Genomic DNA, 25,045 nt, shown 5'->3' with positions numbered 1-25,045 from the left:
CAACCATTGCCCTTTGATGTTCAATGGCATTACAATCACCGAATCCCCCACTATCAACATCCTGGGCATTGCCATTGACCAGAAACTGAACTGGACTAGCCATATAAATACTGTGGCTACAAGAGCAGGTCAGAGGCTAGGAATCATGTGATGAGTAACTCACCTCCTGACTCCACATAGCCTGTCCACCATCTACAAGGCACAAGTCAGGAGTGTGATGGAATACTCCCACCTTGCCTGGATGAGTGCAGCTCCCTCAACATTCAAGAAGCTTGACACTATCCAGGACAAAGCAGCCCATCTGATTGGCACCACATACACAAACATTCACTCCCTCCACCAACAAAGCACAGTAGCAGAAGTGTGTACCATCTACAAGATGCACTGCAGGAATTCACCAAGGCTTCTTCAACAGCATCTTCCAAACCCACGACCACTAGCATCAGCAAGTAGATGGGAATACCGCCACCTGGAAGTTCATCTCCAAGTCTCTCACCATTCTGACTTGGAAATATATCGCTGTTCCTTCACTGTCGCTGGGACAAAATCCTGGAGCTCCCTCCAACAGCACTGTGGCTATACCTACACCACATGGACTGCAGTGGTTCAAGAAGGCAGCACCTCATCAGCTTTTCAAGGACAACTAGGGATGGGCAATAAATGCTGGCCCGGCCAGCGGAGCCCACATCCCATGAATGAATTTTAAAAAATGGTAGCTTTGGTGAGTTGTTGCTGTGCGCCTTGTAAGATGGTACACACTGCTGCCACTGTGCATCGGTGGTGGAGGGAATAAATGTTGAAGGTGGTGGATTGGGTGCCAATCAAGTGGGCTGCTTTTTCCTGGATGGTGTTGAGCTTCTTGAGTATTCTTGGAGCTGCACTTGTCCAGGCAAGTAGAAAATATTCACTCATGCTCCTGACTTGTAGATGGTGGACAGGGTTTGGGGAGTCAGGGGGTAAGCTACTCACCACAGAATTCGCAGTATCTGACCTACTCTTGTAGCCACAACATTATTTTGGCTGGTCCAGTTGAATGTTTGGTCAATGGCAACCCCCAGGATGTTAATGGTAAGGGTTCCTTGATGCTAATGCCTTTGAATATGTGATGATCTGTGTCATGGGGAAAGCCTGTATATTATTTTGTGTTATTGCTCTTTAAGAACAAAGTGGACTGGGAGTATTTTGAAAGAGGGTTAATTGGTTTTCTGATTATGACATCATAAAGTTCCAAGAAATGCCCATTTGACCTGGGGTTGTCATGGGGATGAACAACTAAGAAGCTTAGAGTAAAGAGAAAGCTAATATCAATGCCATTGAGTTTCAGTATGTGGGAGGGATTTTCTGGCCTTGCCTGCAGCTGGGATTGTTTGGTTCCACTAAAATGGACTTTTGGCTGGGCTGCTGAATCTCCCACAACAGGTCCTACCACAACAGGGCCGGAAAATCCTGGTCTGTTTTTCTGTTTGGCAGTTCAGAAAACTGGAAATTCATGCAAAGAGAAAACAAGCAAGACTCACTATGAATGGAATAGTTTTCTGTTTAGTAGTCTATGAACAGATCCTGAAAGTAAAGCAAGTTTCTGAGAATCGATCAGAGATTGTGTTATTATATGTTACACAGTTGGAAAGGACAGAACACTGAAGACAGGAAGAGCAAGGGATTGTGGGTTGGACAATACCCATTGCTGCTGTTGAAGTGGTGTCAGAGCCCACCAGACCATTTAAAGAGTTCAGGGAAAGGAGTCTTTGGGGATTCTGTGCCATCAGGACTGTTGTGACTCAAGTGAGAGAGGGTTTATAGACATGCCCATTGTTCATGTTAACTGTGTCCATGTCTTCAAATGGAATATAGCTGTTGGTGATTGTTACTCAAGAGCTGAAATGATTGGATGGGAAATGAGAGATCCTACAAAATGACGGCCAAGTTGGAAAGACTGTGAGATTACACATGATGCCACATTTGTGTGGGGAGTAATGCAAGTGTTTGTAATTATGTGAGGCGTATCTTGTTCCATCGACTATTTAAAGTGATAGTTATCTTTTTATTTGAAATCTCCTTCCCTGTTAATTCACCTGTTAATGTTTTAGTTATGTTGATTTTAGTTGGTTTTTAAAGTAAAAGTTTTAGAAAGTGAAATCTTGTCCAGTGTTTTTTTTTTTCATTGGTGTTGTGAGGATTCCTTTCTTTTTGAAAAGTCTTCAAGGGGATCATAACAAATGTCTAATGGTGGTTAGATTCTCCATTGTTGGAGATTGGCCAGCCCTATTTGGCCTCAGCTGGTGCTTAGGTCTTTTCACGAATTGTTTTTGCAAATGAATTCGTGGTAGAGCACTTCAAAGGGCATTAAGAAGCAGCCATTTTTGTGGGATTGGAGTCACATGGCAGAACAGGTAGGGATAGCAGATTCCCTTCTCTGAAGGACATTAGTGACCCTGGTATGGTTTGGAGTGCCTTTCGCTAAGACAACTGAACCTGATATGCAGAGATGCTATGAATGCCAAACAACACCAGACCATACGAAACAGAGCTACTTAGAGAATGAAAGCTGTCTCATAGGCGCTACAGCCATGTGAGGAAGGGTGAAGTAACTCCCCTATTCTCCCACTCCAGATCTGACTTTAACAGGGTTTTTTGTGACTTTAGAGAAGATGTGCTTTGCCAATTATGTAAGAGTCTCATTGTTGATGCTTTTAGGTTGTAAAGAATTAGTCAGGCAGGTCTTCCTAGGTTAAACAAAGAGCAAGTTAAGTTTATTGAAACTATTTCCCAAACTAAAAAAATCTATGTAAATCCCAATCACATACGTGACGGTGCAGTGATTCTATGTTGCAGCCATTTTTTTCAGTTGTCTTCCTGGATGTAGTTGTAAGGAGCAAATTCCCATGTTTTATTCCCAAGATGTCTCAGTTCGCAATAGATTTCTCTACAGAGGATGGTTACTTTGCAAACTGGCCAGGACTTCCAAGAGAGTGAGACAAAGAGGCACACAGCTTCAGCAGCCTGTGTTAATTACAATCTTTTTTGTTCTCTCTTGCCTGCTTGGTAAGGTGTCCTTAAAGTATCTTGCTGGCTGCATATTCCAGAGAAATTCCATTAGTTCATGTCTGCTGCAGTTATTGTTTTGGATCAGATAATTACAATTTGATGTCTTTGTTCTTTGTCTTATCTCAGAAACATTTGAGAAGTCTGAGGATGGTTTGAAGCCAACAGAGGATGGGGTATTTTATCTCCCCAGGGGATTGGCTGTTTTTTCACTCCACTTGGTTGAATGAGAACAAAGAACAAAGAACAGTACAGCACAGGAACTGGCCCTTCGGCTCTCCAAGCCTGTGCCGATCATATTGCCTGCCAAATTAAAACATTTTGCACTTCCGGTGTCCGTATCTCTCTATTCCCATCCTATTCATGTATTTGTCAAGCTGCCTCTTAAACACCACTATCTTACCTGCTTCCACCACCTTCTCTGACAATGAATTCCAGACACTCACTACCCTCTGTGTAAAAAACTTGCCCCGCACATCTCCTCTAAAGTTTTCTCCTCTCACCTTAAATCTATGTCCCCTAGTAATTGACTCTTCCACCCTGAGAAAAAGCTTCTGACTATGTACTCTGTCCATGCCGCTCATAATTTTATAAACTTCTATCAAGTCGCCCCTCAATCTCCGTCGCTCCAGTGAGAACAATCCAAGTTTCTCCAACCTCTCCTCATAGCTAATAACCTCCAGACCAGGCAGCATCCTGGTAAACCTCCTCTGCACCCTCTCCAATGCCTCCATATCCTTCTGGTAATGTGGCGATCAGAATTGCACGCAATATTCCAAGTGTGGCCTAACTAAGGTTCCATACAGCTGCAGTATGACTTCCTAGCTTTTATACTCAATACCCCTGCCGATGAAGGCAAGCATGCCATATGCCTTCCTGACTACCTTATCCACCTGCGTTGCCACTTTCAGTGACCTGTGGACCTGTACACCCAGATCCCTCTGCTCATCGATACACTTAAGGGTTCTGCCATTTACTGTATAATTCCTACCTGTATTAGACCTTCCAAAATGTATTACCTTGCATTTGTCTGGATTAAACTCCATCTGCCAATTCTCTGCCCAAGTCTCCAACCAATTTATATCCCGTTGTATCCTTTGACAATCCTCTTCACTATCTGCAACTCCTCCAACATTAGTGTCATCTGCAAACTTGCTAATTAGCCCAATTACATTTTCCTCCAGATCATTTATTTATACTACAAACAGCAAAGTCCCCAGCACTGGGCGGAACACCACTAGTCACAGCTCTCCATTCAGAAAAGCACCCTTCCACTGCTACCCTTTGTCTTCAATGACCAAGCCAATTCTGTATCCATCTTGCCAGCTCACCTCTGATCTCATGCGACTTTACCTTCTGTACCATGAGGGACCTTGTCAAAGGCCTTACTGAAATCCATGTAGATAACATCTACTGCTCTTCCATCATCGATCATCTTTGTCACTTTCTCGATAAACTCGAGCAAGTTAGTGAGACACGACCTCCCCTTCACAAAACCATGCTGCCTCTCACTAATATGCCCATTTGCTTCCAAATGGTAGTAACCCCTGTCACGAAGAATCTTCTCCAATAATTTCCCTACCACTGACGTAAGGCTCACCGGCCTGTCATTTCCTGGATTATCCCTTCTTAAATAATGGAACATTGGCCATTCTCCAGTCCTCTGGGAACTCATCCATAGCCAGTGAGGATACAAAGATTTCTGTCAAGGTCCCAGCAATCTCCTCCCTTGCCTCCCTCAGTACTCTGGGGAAGATCCCAACTGGCCCTGGGGACTTATCCACCTTAATATTCTTCAAGATGCCTAACACCTCCTCTTTTTTGATCTCAACATGATCCAGGCTATCTACACTCTTAAATTGTGTGTATTGTACCAGTCTGGGCAGTTTTGTCATTGTTTCTTAGAGGGTTTCAGTTTTTCAAAATCCAGTGCACCCTTGTAACACAGGACATAGCAAGTGTAAGGAAATTAAAATTAAACTTCTCCTAGCCATTAGAGTGTTTTCGTTATGGTCATGAACTGTTCAAAGGAAATGGTGAAATGTGTTATTGAATGGTCTCTTCTGGAGTGAATCCAGACACATTCTGATATCCAAAAAAGATTACAACATAGCTTGATGCTACATTTTTTCTGACCCGCCACTCAGCTGCAGGCAACATGTCTTTATAAGGTCATTGCTGAGGCAGCAAAGGCTGTCCACTCATCAGATGGGATGGACAGGAGCCTGTGAGTTCTCACTCTCCCTGATTTAGTCATTTTATTTTGTTGGCTGTAATTTGACATTCCAGGGCAGCATGCTGCTTCAGTGGAAATATAAAAACAGCTACATGCAACAAAGGAAAGAAATTCTGAAACCAAACTTTTTAACATCTGCAGCAGCATTCATCCCTGACATAGTTAGTGATCTCACTGTAAAGCACACATTGGCCCAAAGAAATACTACCACACATACGCACTTTGACACAGATAGACACACAAGTAGCGTTCAGACACTGGCACCTGCACCCGCACACACACAAACAAATACACACACACACGCCAGAATTTTTACCTCATTGGGTGGGCACATGCCCAACCCGAGTGAATGTAAAATGACGTGTCATGATGTTGGGCGAGCGTTCCAATGTCATCACTCGCGTGATATTTTGGTCAGTGGGCACGTGTGAGAGTCGGCAGTGTGCCTGCTGACAATTAACAGGCCTATTAAGGCCATTAAAGTGCCAATCAAAAGTAATTTTTCACTGCCCGGCCTGTAACCTCGCTGCTGGGAGGTTGAGGCTGTTGGATTACTTGAGGTCAGGAGTTCTGGGCTGTTGACATCTGTGCCAATCGGGTGTCTGCACTAAGATCCCTGCCCACATGGTGCTCCTTGTGGAACCGGCGATCGCCAGATGTGCTGAAGAGTGGTGAACCGACTCAGGTCAGAAATGGAGCAGGTCAAAGCCACCATGAGGCGCTGTGGGCCATCAGCAGCAGTAGAGTTGTACTCGACCACAATCTGTAACCTCTTGGCCTGGCATATCCCCCAGTCTACCATGATCACCAATCCAGGGGATCAGCCCTGGTTCAGTAGTGGGATGGCACCTGTAAATAGATGCAGCAATGCAACCTGACAAATATAGAGAGACACAACCTTTCGGTTGGCGGGATGGCGAAAAGGCCAAGTGGCCTCTACACTTCTTAGGAAACCTCATCCACGGGCGAGATGAGGTTTCCAACAGCAATTAAAAATAAAGTAAAAATTTAAACTTTTTATTGATAACATGTCCCTGCTCATGAGTCACATGACAGGGCATGTTTTTTTTTTAACATTTGTAAAATCTTTACTTTTGATTTTTTTTATCTTCAGCTCTCTGAGGCAGCTCTGTGCCTCAGGGAGATTTGCCTGTGCACACCTGTGCACATGCGTGATGTTCCCCAATCACCCTCCTCCCCTAACCCACACAGGCAGCGCTGAGTGCTGCAGCATGCATTTCACGCTGGGCAGACACGCATAGGCTCGCCAGTGTGAAATCCTGGTCCAGCCCCCGTTGCAGGTAGTGGTGGGCTCCCCAATCGTCCCCAACCTCCTGCCCGCCTCCGCCAAGCCCGCTCGACAAGGGCAAAATCCTGCCCATATATATACGTATATATATATATATATATATATATATACACACACACAACACACACACACAACACACATACATACACACACACACAACACACACAACACACACACACAACACACACACACACACAACACATACACTCAACACACATACAGGCACACATACACACACACAACACACACACACAACACACACACAACACACACACAACACACATACACGCACACATACACACACACATACACACACAACACACATACACGCACACATACACACACACAAAACACACACACACAACACACATACACGCACACATATAAACAACAACACACACACACAACACACACAAACATACTCACATACACACACACAACAAAGACACACAACACACACACAACACACACACACAACACACACACAACACACAAACAACACACACATACACAACACACACACACAACACACAAACAACACACATACATGCACAAAACACACACACACAACACACACACAACACAAATACACACACGCATACACACACACACAACACACACACAACACACAAACAACACACATACACGCACACAACACACACACAACACACACACAACACACATACACACACACACACACACACACACACAACACACAGACACAACACACACACAGCACATATACATGCACACATACACGCACACATACACACACACAACACACAGACAACACACGTACACACACAACACACACAAACAACACACACACAACACATATACACGCACACATACACGCACACATACACACACACAACACACACACAACACACACATAACACACAAATACATACACACATACACACACACACAACACACACACAACACACACACATATCACACACACACAACACACACACCACACGCATACACACACACAACACACACACAACACACATACACGCACACATACACACACAACACACACACAACACACACACAACACACATACACACACACACACACAACACAGACAAACAACATAAACACAACACACGTACACGCACACATACACACACACAACACACACACAACACACATACACGCACTCATACACACACAACACACACACAACACACACACAACACACACACAACACACATACACGCACACATACACACACACAACACACAACACACACACAACACACACATACATAACACACATACACACACACAACACACACACACAACACACACACAACACACATACACACACACAACACACATACACGCACACATACACACACACAATACACACACAACACACGCACACAACACACACACACCACACGCATACATACACACAACACACACACAACACACACACACAACACACACACAAAACACATACACACACAACACACATACACACACACATACACACACACAATACACACACAACACACATACACACACACAACACACACACACAACAGACATACACACACACATACACACACAACACACACACACACACACACATACATACACACACGCAACACACACACAACACACACAACACACACACACAACACACATACACGCACACATACACACACACAACACAGACACACACAACACACACACAACACACATACACACATACACAACACACTCATACAACACACACACAACACACATACACACACACACACACACATACACACACACACACAACACACACACACAACACCCATACACGCACACATACACACACACAACACACATGCACAACACACACACACAACACACACACAACACACATACACGCACACATACACACACACATCACACACACACAACACACACATACACAACACACACACACACACAACACACACACACAACACACACACAACACACATACACACACACATACACACACAATACCCACACACACACAACACACGCATAACACACACACAACACACACATACACACACAACACACAAACAACACACACACGCAACACACACACAACACACATACACACACACACACACACAACACACACACACAACACACACATACACACACATACACACACACAACACACACACAACACACATACACACACACATACACACACAAAACACACACACACAACACACACACAACACACACATTCATATACACACAAACACACACACACACACACATATATACGCACACATGGCATTACCGCCGTGCTAAATGAGATAGACTTCGAACAGATCTAGCAACTCAAGACGGGGCATCCATGAGGCGTTGTAGGCCATCAGCAGCAGCAGAATTGTACTCAACCACAATCTGTAACCTCATGGCCCAGCATATTCCCCACTCTACCATTACCACCAAGCCAGGGGATCAAACCTGGTTCAATGAAGTGTGCAGGCGGGCACGACAGGAACAGCAGCAGGCATACCTAAAAATGAGGTGTCAACCTGTTGAAGCTGTAACACAGGACTGCATGCGTGCCAAAAGCTTAAGCAGCAAGTGATAGACAAAGCTAAGTGATTCCACAACCAATGGATCAGATGTGCAATCCTCCCACATTCAGTTGTGAATGGTGGTGGCCAATTAAACAATTCACTGGAGGAGGAAGCTCCACAAATATCCCCATCCTCAATGATGGAGGAGCCCAGCACATCAGTGCCAAAGACAAGGCTGAAATGTTCGCAACAATCTTCAGCCAGAAGTGCCGAGTGGGTGACTCACCTCAGCCTTCTCTGGAGATCCCCAGCATCACAGATGCCAGTCTTCAACCAATTCAATTCACTCCAAGTGATATCAAGAAATGGCTGAAGGCACTGGACACTGCAAAGGCTATTGGCCCTGACAACATCCTGGCAATGGTACTGAAGACTTGTGCTCCAGAACTTGCCGCACCCTTAACCAAGCTGTTCCAGTACAGCTACAATACGGGCATCTACCGACAGTGTGGAAAAGTGCCCAGGTATGTCCTGTCCACAAAAAGCAGGGCAAATCCAACCCAGCCAGTTACCGCCCCATCTGTCTTCATGATCATCAGTAAAGTGATGAAAGGCGTCATCAACAGTGCTATCAAGCGGCACTTGCTTAGCAATAACCTGGTCACTGATGCTCAGCTTGGGTTCCAGCAGGGTCACTCAGCTCCTGACCTCATTATAGCCTTGGTTCAAACATGGGCAATAGAGCTGAACTCCCAAGGTGAGGTGAGAGTGACTGCCCTTGACATTAATGTCGCATTTAACCAAGTGTGACATCAAGGAGCCCTAGCAAAACTGGAGCCAATGGGAACCAGAGGGAAAACTCTCTGCTGGTTGGTGTCATACCTAGCACAAAGGAATATGGATGTGGTTGTTGGAGGTCATCTCAGTACCAGGACATCACCACAGGAGTTCCTCAGGTTAGTGTCCTCGGCCCAACCATCTTCAGCTGCTTCATCAACGACCTTCCTTCCATCATAAGGTCAGAAGTGGGGATGTTCACTGATGATTTTTTTCCATATGGTCTCATTATGAGCCTTTGGCTAAGCTCCAAGAATGGTCAATGTACTTGGCCCTGTAGGCTATTTGAAACAGCTTTGATAGCTTTGTTTGATTGACATCTTTATTACCTTGTAATAACGTGAACTTTCTTTGAAAGGTTTTTCCTGCGTGTTTACCTGCACAAGATTAAGAGATGTGGAGTGGATTAAAGCTTTTGTCGTTGATACTATGAATGGTTGTGATTGATTGACAGCTTTATTAGAAAGTAAGCAGGTCAATGTATTTCAAAGGGACTGTTTAATGACTTTTATTGGGGGGGTCCTGACTTGGGTATAGAGATCCTCCAATGGTTCATGACTCCGCTGAGGTGCCGTGAATCACATCTACAAACAGAACAGCCCTGGCTCCATCAAAATTGTGGGTGGTTGAAAAGTCCACCCTTGCAATGAAGCCTGTGGATCTCGAAAGAGCAGGAGTGCTCTGTGTGGTCATGCTAACTGCACCCTTATTCCATGCCAGAAAAAATTGCCAGAAATGGGAATGGGACGAGAATTGGGTCTCACCTGCTGTTTTTAAAAGCCTACCGACTTGTCCGGACTCCATGAAACTCCAGGCCCTATGAGAGGGATTAGATTGCAAAACTCACCGCTACTAGGAGTAGTTGAGGCAAGCAACATTGATACATTTAAGGAGAAATTAGATGAATAGATGAGGAGGAAAGGAACAGAAGGCTATGCTGATGGGGTTAGAAGAAAAAATATGCAGCATAAACACTGGTGTAGACCAGCTGGGTTGAATGGCCAGGTTCTCTGCTGTACATTCCATGTAATATTTTGTCATGTCCAAACATATTATTGGTCTCAATGCTGAACTGCCCAATTACAATGCTCCTGATTCACTTCAGTGATGATACTTTAAATTGTGTGCTCTCCCCTGTTAACAGATCTCAAGTTTGAGTAAAGAATGGTTCGGGGATTTATTTCCTGTAGTTCCTTTGCAAAGGATTTAAATTGCATGGCAGAACAGGCAAAAAGACCAACATTTATCCAGCTGAGATATTAAAACATTTCTAGGCACTGGGAGAACTTAATCATTAAGATAGAATATTTTGGTTGTTTTCCTACTGCTCAGCATCATAACTGAGCTTGCCAGAGAGAACCTTTCACAGCTAGACATCACCATGAGAAACCTAAAACCCGCTCACCTAAATTAAGTACCACACAATGCTAGTGGACTATCTCCGGTGTATTTTTGGGACGGGCAGGACAAAAGACAATGAGATCCTGTCCTTTGCTCCCTAAGCTCTGGAGTTCCCTCCATAAACCTCTCCATCTCTCTACATCTCTCTCCTCCTTTAAGCTTTTGATTATCTGACCTAGTATCCTTTCTGTGGCTTGGTGCAAAATGGTTACTGAAAACACCCTTGTTAAACATTTTGGGATGTTTTGCTAATTTTAAAAGCACTATAAAAATTCAAATAGTTATTGTTGTTAAGATCTAAAAGCCCAGTGCATAAAGGCCTCCAAACTGTGGTACTGAACTACACAGGTCACTAACATTTGATTCATGTCTATAGCCAGGCCAATCTAGAAACTAGTAAAAGCCGACCAGCAGCTTCAACACAAAGGCTGATACACCCCCAAGCTGCCCTCAGAAATGGCCTAGTAAGCCACACAGCCCAAGGGCAATTAGGGATAGGCAACTAATGCTGGCCTTGCCAGCTACACCTACATCCCATTAAAGAATAAAAAAGATGATAACAGAAAATCGATCATGAATATGCTTTATAACATGAGAAAACAAAGATTTGGATTGAAAGTGCAATGGGACTCAGGTCCACCTTGATGTAAGTTGCAAGTAAACCAAAAATTCCACTACTATCATTGCTGAAGTAAACGGGCACAGTTTGTACTGGTGCACTGAAATATTACAGAAGGGAAAATGTGAGCATTGGAGGTGTGATGTTTATTATGTAGTCAGATTAGAGGTTTGTAGCTACTGGAAAAACTGATTTTAACCCTTGTGGTGTGTTTTCTAGCCTTATGGGCAGGATTTTGCCCTTGTTGGGTAGGCTCAGCTGGATGGGCGGGGCCGGTCAGGAAGCTGACCGTTGCCCACGATCTGCGCTGGACTGCGATTTCACGCTGGGTGGGCTAATTAAGGCCGGCCCAGTGTGAAACACGAGCCAGGGCGCTCAATGCTGCCTGTGTACTGCCAACCATAAGGTTTGATATTTAAATATTTAAGTTAATTGATACTTTAATAGATTTAATAGCCTTTTAATTGTTGGCGGGCACACTGCCGATTGCCCCGCAAGCCCACTGACCGAACTATCGCGCGACTGCGCGTTGACGCTGGGGATGCTCGCCCGACGTCAATGCACTTCATTTCACGCTCGAGTGGGTTGGGCACGTGCCCGCCCACTGAGGTGAAAATTCTGCCCAATGAATTTTAATAAATGGCTAACTGGCCCATAAGAATAGCAGACAGGCATGTCAGATCAATGCACAAAATCCTTGTTCATTATTATCCCCTATCTTAATCTTTGTCAAAAAGCTTTATCTTTATATTGGGACTAAAAGTCAGTAAATGTGTTGCCATTGAAACTCAAAACCATATAAGCCCTGGGCATCAGGGAAAAATCCCACTTTGAACCCAATGATGTAGAAAAGGTCGCTGATGAAGCAGATGGCGAAGGTGAGGATGTTTTCATGAGGAACTCTTGAAAAACACAAGCAATTGAATTCCCTGAGAAACATAGAAAATTTATGGAACATTCAACCCATTGTGTTTGTGCCAGCCAGAAGAGTTATCCAATTTAATCCTGCTTTCTGGTCTTGGTCCACAGCCCTGTAGGTTACCTTACTTCAAGTGCATATCCACCTACAGTAAAATCTCTGTTATCCAGCACTCTACCAACCGGAATTCTCTATTAATCAGAATTCTGGGATTGGGTCTGTTTTTTGATTGGACATGCCAAACTCACTGAAATAGTCATCGGCGGCCTGTTCTTGCTCTGGTTTCAGCCTCCCGCTTCTCTGCAGCACCATCTCCCCTTGGCACTGCTCACTCGATTCGCATGGTCCTGCCTCTCTTGAGACCTCAACAACCCTGTGATCATGCTGGAGCTCTCTCATTGGATGAAAAAGTGGAAGTCAGCTTGCATCTCAGTTAGCCGGCATATCTGATTAAATGACACTTCCCATCTCTGGAGCATGCTGGGTAACAGAGAATATTAAAATTTTAATGTTCGTGTTTAATAGAGAAGGAATTGGGGGCGTGATGTATTCAATGTTTTGATGGTACTGTTAGTCTTAACTCACTGTATTAAGATTGTGATAGAGTATAGGCACAGAACTATACAATATGCACGTATTTTTGTATCAGATATAGGAAAAAAATCAAAAAACGTGATGATGTTTTCTGCCTCTACCACTCGCAGTGAACTCCAGATCCCCACTACCCTCTGGGTGAAAAAGAATTACTCCTCAACTCCCCTCTGATCCTTCAAACAATTACTTTAAACCTATGGCCCCTGGTTATTGACTTCTCTGTGAATGGAAATAGCTCATACTAAAGTATGTAGGAATATATGGATTAGGAGCAGGAGTAGGTCATTCAGTCCATCGAGCCTGCCCCACCATTTAATAAGATCATGGCTGATTTGATTGTGGCCTCTAGTCTACTTTCCTGCCTACCCCCATATCCTTCGACTTCCTTGTCAACCAAGAATCTATCTAACACTGCCTTAAAAATATTCAATGACGCAGCCTCTACTGCTCTCTGAGGAAAAGAATTCCACAGACTAACAACCCTATGAGAGAAAAAAAATTCTCATCTTCACCTTAAATGTGAGAGCCCTTAGTTTTAAACTGTGTTCCCTAGTTCTAGTCTGTCCCACGGGGGAAAGATCCTCTCAGCACCCACCCTGTCAAGTCCCCTCAGGATCTGATATGTTTTAATAAGATCATCTCTTAATCTTCTAAACTCTAGTGAATATAGGCCCAAACTGTCCAGCCTTTCCTCATAAGATAACCCCTTTATCCCAGGAATGAGTCACGTGAACCTTCTCTGAACTGCTTCTAATGATATTATATCTTTTCGCAAATAAGGAGAACAAAACTGTACACAGTACTCCAGGTGTGGTCTCACTAAGGCTCTGTACAGCTGCAGTAAAATTTCCCTACTTTTACATTCCATTCCCCTTGCATGAAATGACATTACATTTGCCTTCCTAATCACTTGCAGTGCATGCATACTAACTTTTTGTGAATCGTGTATTAGGAGACCCAGGTCCCTCTGTATCTCAGAGTTCTGCAATCTCTCTCTCTATTTTAATGCTTTTCTATTCTTCCTGCCAAAGTGGACAAATTCACATCTTCCCACGTTATACTCCGTCTACAAATTTTTTGCCCACTCACCTAACCTATCTAAATCCCTTTGTAAACTCTTTATGTCCTCCTTACAACTTAATTTCCTACCTATCTTTGTGCCATCAGCAAATTTAGTAACCATACATTCAGTCGCTTCAACAAAGGTATTTTTTTAGATTATAATAGTTGAGGCTCTGGTACAGATCCTTGTGACACTATATTGGTTACATCTTGCCAACCTGAAAATGGCCCATATATCCAAACTCTCTGCTTCCTGTTAGCCAACCAATCCTCTATCCATGATAATATGTTACCTCCCATACCATGAACTCTTATTTTGTGCAGTAACTTTTAATGTGTCACCTTATCAAATGCCGTTTGAAAATCCAAGTACATCACACCTACAGATTCACCTTTATCCAAGTTACCTGTTACTTCCTCAAAGAATTCTAATAAATTAGTCAAATATGATTTTCTTTCACAAAACAATGTTGAATCTGCCTAATTGCATCAAGATTTTCTAAGTGCCCTGCTAACACTGCCTTAATAATAGTTTCTAGCATTTTCCCTAAGACAGATTTAGGCTAGCTGGCCTGTAGTTATCTGCTTTCTGTTTCCTTCCTTTCTTGAATAGAAGAGTTACATTCGCTACTTTCCAATCCGATGGGACCTTTCCAGAATCAAGGGAATTTTGGAAAATTAAAACCAATGCATCTACTATCTCCGCAGTCACTTCTTTGAGGACCCCAGGGTGAAGTCCATCTAGTCCTGGAGACTTATCAGCTTTTAGTTCGAATAATTTTTTCAGTACCCTTTCCCTGGTGATTGTAATTGTTTTAAATTCCTCCATCCCTTTCACCTCTTGATTTATAATTATTTCTGGGATGTTATTTGTCTTCTACAGACACAAAATATCTGTTCAACACTTCTACCATTTCCTTATTTCCCATTAGTAATTCCCCTGACACACTCTCTAGAGGACCCACGCTCACTTTAGTTACTCTTTTCCTTTTTAAATACTTGTAGAAACTCTTTCTATCTGTTTTTATATTTCTAGCTAGCTAGCTTTCTCTCATACTCTAATTATTCCCTCATTACTTTTTTTAGCCATTCTTTGCTAGTTTTTAAATTCTGTCCAATCTTCTGACCTACCACTAATATTTGCAGAATTGTACATTTTTTCTTTCAATTCAATACTATCTATATCTTCCTTAGCTAGCTATAGAAGGTGTATTCCTCTCATAGAATCTTTCTTTCTCACTGGAATGTACCTTTGTTGAACATCCTGAGATATCTCCTTACATGTTTGCCACTGCATTTCTAATGTTACCCTCAACCTATTTACCTACTTCACATTAATCAGCTCAACTTCATACTCTTGTAATTGCCTTTATTTAAGTTTAAAACACTAGTCTTAGACCCACTCTTCTCTTCCTCAAACTGAATGCAAATTCAATCATGTCATGATCGCTTCCAAGTAGAGGCTCCGTTACTATGAGGTCATTAATCCTGCTTTATAGCACACTACCAGGTCTAGAATAGCCTGCTGTCTGGTTGGTTCTAAAATGTGCTGCTCTAAAAAACTATCCCGAAATCATTATTACGAGCTCATCTCCCATGCTACCTTTGCCAATCTGATTCCAATCTAAATGTAGAGTAAAATCTCCCATGATATTTGCAATGCTTTTCTTAGAAGCCCCCATTACTTCTTCCTGTACACTCATTCCTACGGTATTGTTACTGTTAGGAAGCCTAGAAATGACTCCCACAATTGACTTCTTCCCTTTGCTATTTCTAATCTGTACCAAAACTGATTTTACATCTTGATCTTAAGAACCAATGCCATTCTTAATTAACAGAGCAACCCCATCACCCTTTCCTAGCTTTCTGTCCTTCTGAAATGTCAAGTGCCCTTGAATATTCAAATCCTAGCATTTGTCACCTTGCAATCACATCTCAGTAATGGCTGTCAGTTCATATATATTTATTTCTAATTGAGCTGACAAGTCTCCTATTTTGTTACGAATGCTACGGGCATTCAGTCTTCAGATACAGAGCCTTCAGATACAGAGCTTCTTCCTACCCATTCTATTCAGGACCCTCCCAATTTTATATACCTTAATTAAATCTCTCACTCTCCTCTGTTCCAAAGAAAACAATCCCAGCCTATTTAGTCTTTCCTCATAGCTAAAATTCTCCAGTCTTGGCAACATCCTTGTAAATCTCCTCTGATTTACAATCGCTTCGTTCCCGTAATGCGGAGATCAGAACTACAAACAGTACTCTAATTGCACTCTAAGTTGAGTTTTGTACAATTCTAGTATAGCCTCCCTGCTCTTATACTTGGCCAATGAAGTATTTATCTGTCTTGCTACCTTCAGGAATCTTTGGGCATACACTCCAAAGTCCCCCTGTTCCTCTACATTTCACAGTATTGCCCCACTTATTGTGGACTCCCTTGTCTCGTTTGCCCTCTCCAAATGTACTGCCTCAAGCTTCTCTGGGTTAAATTCCATTTGCCACTTTTCTGCCCACCTGACCAATCCATAGTTAGTTTCCTGCAGTCCTCAGCTTTCTTCCTCCCTATCAACTACGTGACCAATTTACTTGTCATCTTGCCAAAAACCTTGCTAAAATCCATGTATACTACCATAAAAGCGCTATTCTCATTGACCGTCTGTTAACTCCGCAAAGAGTTTAGTCACGTTAGTCAGACATGCCCTTAACATATCTATACTGATGGTCCTTGATTAATCCATGTCATTCTAAATGACAATTTATACCAATAATTGGAGTTATTACTTGGGCTCTCCCCTTTTTAAACAATGGTACATTATTAGTAGTACTCCAGTACCATGACTTTTTCCAGTGAGGGTTGGAAAATGATTGTCAGAGCCTTTGCTATTTCTTCCCTTGCCTCTCTTAACTGTCTGGGATACATTTCACTCAAGTCAGATATTTTATCCCATTTCAAGGATGATTAACCCCTTAATATTTTCTCCCTCACTGTGTTTATTCTATCCAATATTTCACAATTCTCTTCCTTAATTACAATGTCTGCTTTATCTTGCTCTTTTCTAAAAATTGGTGCAAAATATTCATTAGGACCAACATCTTCCTTTTTGGTCTCTAGTTCTTGCCTGTTATTCTGCTGTGCTTTATGCATTTATAAAACATCTTTGGATTTTCCATCATTTTGCTTGCCAATATTTTTTCATGCCATCTTTCTGCTAATTTCCTTTTTAATTTCATCCCTGTGCTTCCTATACTCCTCTAGGCTTTCTGCAGTATTGTGCTTTTAGCATCTGACATAAGATTTATTTTTTGACTTACCCTACTCTATAGGCTTTTGATATCCAGACAGGTCTGGAATTAGGAGTCCCATCATTTTTTTTAGTGGGAGCATATTTGTACTGAAATCTGACTATTTACTCTTTGAATGCCTCCCACTGCTCGGACTCAGATTTACCTCCCAAGTAGCTGTTTCCAGTCCATTTTTGCTAAATCACATCCCATCCTAGCAAAATTGGCCTTTCCCCAATTGAAGAGTTTTATTCCTGGTCTTTCTTTGCCCTCTTCCATAATAACACTGAATTATGATCACTACTGCTAAAATGCTCTCCCATTCATACCATCTCCCTTCCATCTGCCCAGCTTCATTCCCTAAAACTAATTCTAGAACTACCCCTTCTCTTTTTCCGCCTGCTACGTATTGGCTAAAAAAAGGTTCTCCTGATTACATTTTAAGAACTCTGCACCCTCTAAACATTTTACACTAATTTTATCGTATTTAATATTAGGGTAGTTGAAATCCCCTAGTATCACTGGCCTATTCAGTGGCACCTTAATTGAACAGACCTGTATGCAGCAGGGGGCCACTAGCGGGTTAGGAACCCCTTTGTAACTTAAGTGAGGAACATAGGGACAGAGGAAATAGGAGCAGAAGTAAGCCATTTAGCCCCTTGAACCTTGTCCGAGTTTTGCCATGGCTCTTTAACTGAGCCATGGCATTAGTATCCTGCTTCTGGGTTTCCCAACCAAGTGCAAAGTGTGGGCTAGATGATGATGACCCATACTTTGTCAATGCAGACTCTGTATTTAATGGATCATGGTAGGGGCCAGAATGGCTACAGGAAAGCTGAAAGAAGCTGAAAGTAAGAATGTGAAAGGAATACTTGGGAAGGCACTTGTATTCTCTGCAGTTTAGAAGAATGAGAAGTGATCTCATTGAAGTGTACAAAATTCTTACAGGGCTCGACAAGGTAGATGTAAGAAGGTGTTTCCCATGACTGGGGGCAGAGGGGCGGGTTCTAGAACCAGGGGACACAGTCTCAGAATAAGAAGGTCATTTAGGACTGAGATGAGGAGGAATTTCTTCACTCGGAGGGTTGTGAGTCTTTGGAATTCTCTCCCTCAGAGGAGTGTGAAGGCTCAGTCACTGAGTACGTTCAAGACAAGGATCAATAGATTTCTACATATTAAAAACATCAAGGGATATGGGGATAGTGCAGGGAAATGGTGTTGAAGTAGATCAGCCATGATCTCATTGAATGGCAGAGTAGGTTTGAGGGGCCGAATGGCCTACTGCTGCTCCTATTTCCTATGTCCTCTGGTTTTCTGACTTTATGCTGAAGGCGGTGAGTGCCAAAAGGAGATCCTCCTTCCTGTGGACAGGATGAAGAGGCCATGCAGGAAACTAAATGAAGCAGGCATTGCCAGAAGTTGTGGAGGCATTGAGCAACTGGAGCTTTTCTCTTTATTCTTTTCATGGGATGTGGGCATCACTAGCAAGGCCAGCATTTGTTGCCCTTGTACTGAGTGGCTTGCCAGGCCATTTGAGTACGGAGTTGAATCAACCACCTTACTGTGGATCTGGAGTCACACATAGGCCAGTCCAAGTAAGGATGGCAGATTTCTTTCCAGATGGGTTTTTAATGACAATCAATGATAGATTCATTATCACCATTACTGGAAGCAGTTTATGTTCCAGATTTATTATCTGAATTCAAATTCCACTTGCTGCCTTGGTGGGATTTGAACACATGCACCTAGAGCATTAACCAGACCTGTGACCTCATGCAGGTACTGCGGGACCCAAGTTGAAGGTTCTGCAGCACACCCTTCTTTGCTTTGTACACCAACCACAGGCCGGATCCTCATCGGGCTGACTGAGATATGCCTCCAGTCATGCACCTCCTTAACCCTGGATTTCCACCTCTTTATTGACACTCTCGCATAATCCTGACAGAAGATGCAGACGTGAGCCTTGCCCATGTCCCACCATAGCCTCAAGGAGGGGAAGCCTCCCTGCTTCCTTCTCCAGCTGGCCCAGAAACGACGGAACGAGTCCAGGAACTGCTCGTCCTCCAGCAGCATGTTGTTGAAGTGCCTTTATGCTGACCCTGTCCGAGCACAGAATGGAACGAGCTCCGCCCACACCACACGGTGGTCCGAGCACAGCACCCACCGCACAGAAGCTGACGGAACACAGGACACTGGAAACGCAAAGGCGGTTGAGTCTGGATGCTCCGACTCCAGGTGACACAAAAGTGAAAACAGAGGAGTCGGGATGGAAATGTTGCCAGATGTCCACCAAGTCGAAGGACCCGACCAGGTCCCACAACTTACTCACACTTAACGTGCGGTGCTGAGTACCAAGACGGGATCTTAAGTTTATGGAGGATTTTCACATGGAGAATGATCTAATACCCTTAACTGGAAAATATTAGAATTATTCAGAAAATGTAAATCAATGTTTTCAATTGCCTTAAACCCAATGTGCGGACAATTGGGATTTCCTCTACTTTGATAATCCTTCCAGGGAATACACATATATAACTTTAATCTCACCTCATGTCAATCAGGAGTTGAATAGCCTTTACCAAGCACTTGGATGTCTTTTCATTCATGAATAGAGAACAATGAAGAGAGATGGAAATGTAGTTATGCTGACTGTACCAACCACCTGAAAACGCTCATTCTCCGCACAGTCCACTCTTGCAGGTCTGACTTTGACAAATTGACTGGATTAAGAGGTGATCTCTTGAAGGTGTTTAAAGTGCTAAAGGGATTTAATAGAGTGGATAGGAAGAAACTATTTCCTCCGATGAGAGGATCTAGATAGAGGGAACATTATTTTTAAAATTAAAACCAGACCATTTCAGAGTGAAATCAGGAACCATTCATTCACAAGGGGATGTAGAAGTCAAAATTGGAAATTCTCTCCCAAATGCTTTGGGACCCATGTCAATTAGAGCTTTCAAGACAGGTTGCTAGATGTTGGTTGTATATAGCGGGTGAATATGGTGCTATGACTATGGTTTATTTTAATGTATATTCATTCATGGAATGTGGGCTTCACAAGCTAGGCTAACATTTATTGCCTATCTCCAATTGCCCTTGAGGTGGTAGTGGTGAGCTGTCTTCTTGAACCGCTGCAGTCCATGTAGTGTAGGTACACCCACAGTGCTGTTAGGGAGGGAGTTCCAGGATTTTGACCCAGCGACCGTGAAGGAATGGTGATATATTTCCAAGTCAGGATGGCGAGTGACTTGGAGGGGAACTTCCAGGTGGTGGTGTTCCCATGTGTCTTCTGCCCTTGGCCTTCTAGATGGTAGAGGTTGCGGACTTTGAAGGTGCTGTTGAAGGAGCTGTTTAAGAAGCCTTGGTGAGTTGCTGCAGCGCATCTTGTAGATGGTACACACTGCTGCTACTACGCGTAGGTGGTGGAGGGAGTGAGTGAATGTTAAGGTTGTGGATGGGGTGCCAATCAAGCTGGCTGTTTTGTCCTGGATGGCGTCAAGCTTCGAGTATTGTGGCAGCTGCACTCATCCAGGAAAGTGGACCACATTCCACACTCCTGACCTGTGCCTTGCAGATGAAGAGTTTCTAGGGAGTCAGGAGGTGAGTTACTTGCTGCAGAATTCCCAGTCTCTGACCTGCTCCTGTAGCTAAAGTATTTTTATGGCTGATCTGTTCCTCAGGGGTTGATCTGTACCTGAGGGGTTGAATGGCTTATTGCTGTTTCCAGTTAACACCTCTCAGTCACCTCAGTGCTGCAGTTCAGCATTCTTAGTGTTCAGGATATGTACCGCCCAGGTGTCAGAGACTGACTACGGCCAGCAGACCAATAAATATTCAGACAAAAAGCTTGCAGCTCTGAAGTTTCTTCAGCAGTGAGTCATTTTATTTGGTCAACATCACCAGTGCAAATGCAGATCAAGCCATAATTCCCCAAGGCAACTGTTTTGATGTGCAAAAAAATCAAAAACATACATTCCCTTTTAATCCAGTTCCTGTGCTATTTTTGATGCAAATATAGTGTCTTGTTTTTGTGTTGAAGGTCCAGCACCAGAGCATGCGGCTTGTATAAAATAGTACAAATTAGTGGAGATCATGGTTTCCGTGCTGGGGGGTTGGGGAAGGAGGGTTGTTGGGCATTTCTGGACCTTTCAAAAGGGGAAAGTATGACTTTTTGGCTACAGTTGATCACAAACATCTCAATTGATTGGAGCAGCAAAAAAATATCAAACAAGATGGTCCAATTAAATGGAGTGGAACCAGAATGGAACCACGGTACATTAAACAAGGCAATACAATGGTCACCATGGTAACTGTGATCGGCGCTCTGCCAATAGGACATTCAACATAGCTGCAGGCAATGGAGCAGCAACTCAAACACACACTGCTTCAACCATTTAGAACTTAAAATTCACCAAGACACCAACATTTAGAACAAATATTTGTGCAGTACAATTCCTGGGTGAACAGGCTCAATTCGAGACTCAGTAAGCAAGAGTTTGGGGTTCCCGTGCAGGGTTTCACTGGAACTCACTCCAACTGAAGTAAGACTTTCCTTTTGTAAAAGATACTTGCCTGTGGACATAACACATGAAAATGTGCAGCAGGTTAATGTGTTTCTTGGGTACACAGCACAGTTCTCCACCCCATGAATCCAGCAGCCCACACATGTGGGGGGTTGTGTACACATACAGCTTAGGAGTTTAAAAATATATTTGGAAACTGGGGAAGAATGAATGGATTGTAACCCAGCCCAGGCCACGATAACAGCATGAGCTTTTTTAGCTGACAATCAGAAGTTTAAGAGAAAGCGTCTGTGTTTCTGGTCTAAAGGGATTGTTAAGGGACTTAGAATGAGTTACTTGATACAGAAGGGCCCAATTCAAATCAACTGCCAGTTTCTCCTTTTGTAATGTGCATACTCTATCACTCAATGAACACAAGAGCCCAGTGTGCAACAGTTAACATACAGAATATAAATGGTCAAAAGGGGCATCACCCAAACCACAAACATAATAATGGTGCATTTCAAATTCAAAATCGCCTGGGAACAGTTCTGCGCACTCAAGTGATGGTCACACATGGTGGGGCCAAGAACGAAAGAGTAAAAGAAAGCAAAAGCTGTAAAAGTCAAGGCATTGCTTCAATCTGCTTACTGATGTCTCAAAGGAACTTGGATTTTCCCAGATAGGAAGGAAGCCTGCTACCTAAAAGCTGAGGAGTGAACATGGAAGACACCTTTGTGCCTCGACCCACAGAACACCACCCAGTGTTCTTGTTACAAAGGAACTGAAAAGATTTGAGATCTGATGAAGGGATCAGCTGGGAAACCCATCGCCATCCAGGGTCTACTAAATGACATCACCCACTGAATGAAGAACAAAGCAAGCGATTACAAAGGTTAATAGCATAATAAACATATATGGAGAGCAGTAATTAAGCCCAGTAATTAAGATCACATTTCACAAGGTGCAGGCTCCACCTCGAGAATTTAAAAAACAAAAAATAAGGGGACAGGTTGTCACCCGAACCATGATGAAGCTGGTCCTGTCTCTCACACCAGGGCAGAGTTTATATATAGGGAGGTGTGCTTATTCTAACAATAGGAGAGAGACTGTGTGCACGCGTGAGGGAGGAAAAGGAAAGAGCTCACTATCACAATAAAAATACTACAAATACAAAATAAAAACTTTGGTCGGCATTCAGTATTCAATAATTGGGCTGAATGAATTGGCACTTGCTCAACGAGGGAGAGGCTGAGATGGAATGTTCAATCGCGAGCAGTCAGCTGGCAATGGTTGCTGGGAGTTCTGTTCCTTAAGGCACTATTTTATAAGTTGTGGAGCTCTTGTAGAGTTTGATCAAGGACCTGGTGCATACCCATGTTCTCTTCTTTTGCACGCGTAACTTGTTCTACAAGAGAGAAAAAACACCAGTGTCAGTACCAGATGAGAAAGACATGGAATTTACTCATCAATTCCCTTAAGAAAAATGGTAAAAACCTGACATGGCAAGTCAGGGAGAGCAATCTCTGTACATCCATTGAGTCACTTGCAATTTAAGCCCTTCTCATCCTTGGTGATCTTAAGAAATATTTTTAATTGGGGGTGGGTAAAGAAGAGCAGCACCTAACCCAAAATAACTTGGATGTTAATCAAAAGATTGGAATCTTTATTCAGATAGAAGCCAGAATTATTTGGCCAACTCAAATGAATTTGGATTTACAAAAGGGCCACTTATTTATGACATGGCTTCACTGGACCATAGCAGTCCATATCATAGGCATCAATTCGTAAACATGATTGAAATCTGTTTTCGGTCTTCAGTGTTATTTAATTAGGTGAAGCTTAGTATGGGGTATTGGGGTCCAAGAACATTTCTACAGAGCTTCAGGGATTATCTATACTACATTGCCATGCAGACGGGCATCAAGTTGAATATTCTTTTGCCTAACAGACAAGGCCCCATTCAGACTATCTTACTATTATCCTCCCATCAAAACCAAGGGCCCACATTTCAAAAGAATTTGATATACGAGAAGAATCAGAGATGCACAACAGATAATGTATGCACATTGGGATCCTGATGCTTGGGAGATCATTTGCACCCATGATTCAACTGCAGCCAGGAACTCTCTCCTGGTTATTCGTTAATGTACATGTACACCACAAAGATTCCCAGTGCCAATGGTCTCTGCATGTTTGACATTTTAAATTTAGGAAAACAGTTTCTATGCATGTTAAATCTCTCCTTCCCCACACTGAATCCCAGAACTCGTGCCTGTACCATCCCAGGTGAAACGTACGTAACTGAAGTAAATGGATCTTTGCGCCACTGATCCGTGTAGTGCCGGCCATGAGCTGGGTGATGGATTCAGTACTTGCAGTCTTGTGGACTGCTGATCTCATCACATCCATAATGACCCTGGGAAGCAGCACACATCACAGAACGAAAGCATTTTAGTGAACGCCTTTGGAATTCACCAGTCAAAAATACTTGCCACCAGAACAGTGACATGGGCCTGACCATCCATTCATTTAGCTGGGCTGTTTGACTACACAGGTACCTCCAGTTCAGGCTCTAAATTTGAAAGGCAGGCACTGTACTTTAAATCAAGGGTAACTGGAAGAAAAATTTGCTTCAGGGCTTTTCTGGGCTGGAGGAAGAGTGGTATCCAGCAGGAAATAGCTTGGGGTCATTAGTGAAGCACGTTTACT

General features: G+C 43.1%; 1 protein-coding gene across 3 annotated transcripts in view; it reads right to left on the bottom strand.

Moving 5' to 3' along the window:
• Positions 1–21,692: 21,692 nt before the first annotated feature.
• The window catches only part of LOC121286888 (tropomyosin alpha-1 chain), a 107,457-nt gene continuing 104,104 nt past the window's right edge, over positions 21,693–25,045 (bottom strand). For all 3 annotated transcript variants that reach the window (XM_041204106.1, XM_041204109.1, XM_041204111.1), the window contains one exon: positions 21,693–23,741. In XM_041204106.1, the coding sequence (XP_041060040.1) occupies positions 23,659–23,741 (83 nt within the window). In that variant the 3' untranslated portion in view covers positions 21,693–23,658. The remainder of the gene's footprint in view (positions 23,742–25,045) is intronic.

The sequence above is a fragment of the Carcharodon carcharias genome, chromosome 14, assembly GCF_017639515.1.
Source record: "Carcharodon carcharias isolate sCarCar2 chromosome 14, sCarCar2.pri, whole genome shotgun sequence".
Taxonomy (NCBI): Eukaryota; Metazoa; Chordata; class Chondrichthyes; order Lamniformes; family Lamnidae; genus Carcharodon; species Carcharodon carcharias.
Note: the sequence above shows the minus strand (reverse complement) of the source record. Positions and strands in the feature narration are given on the sequence as shown.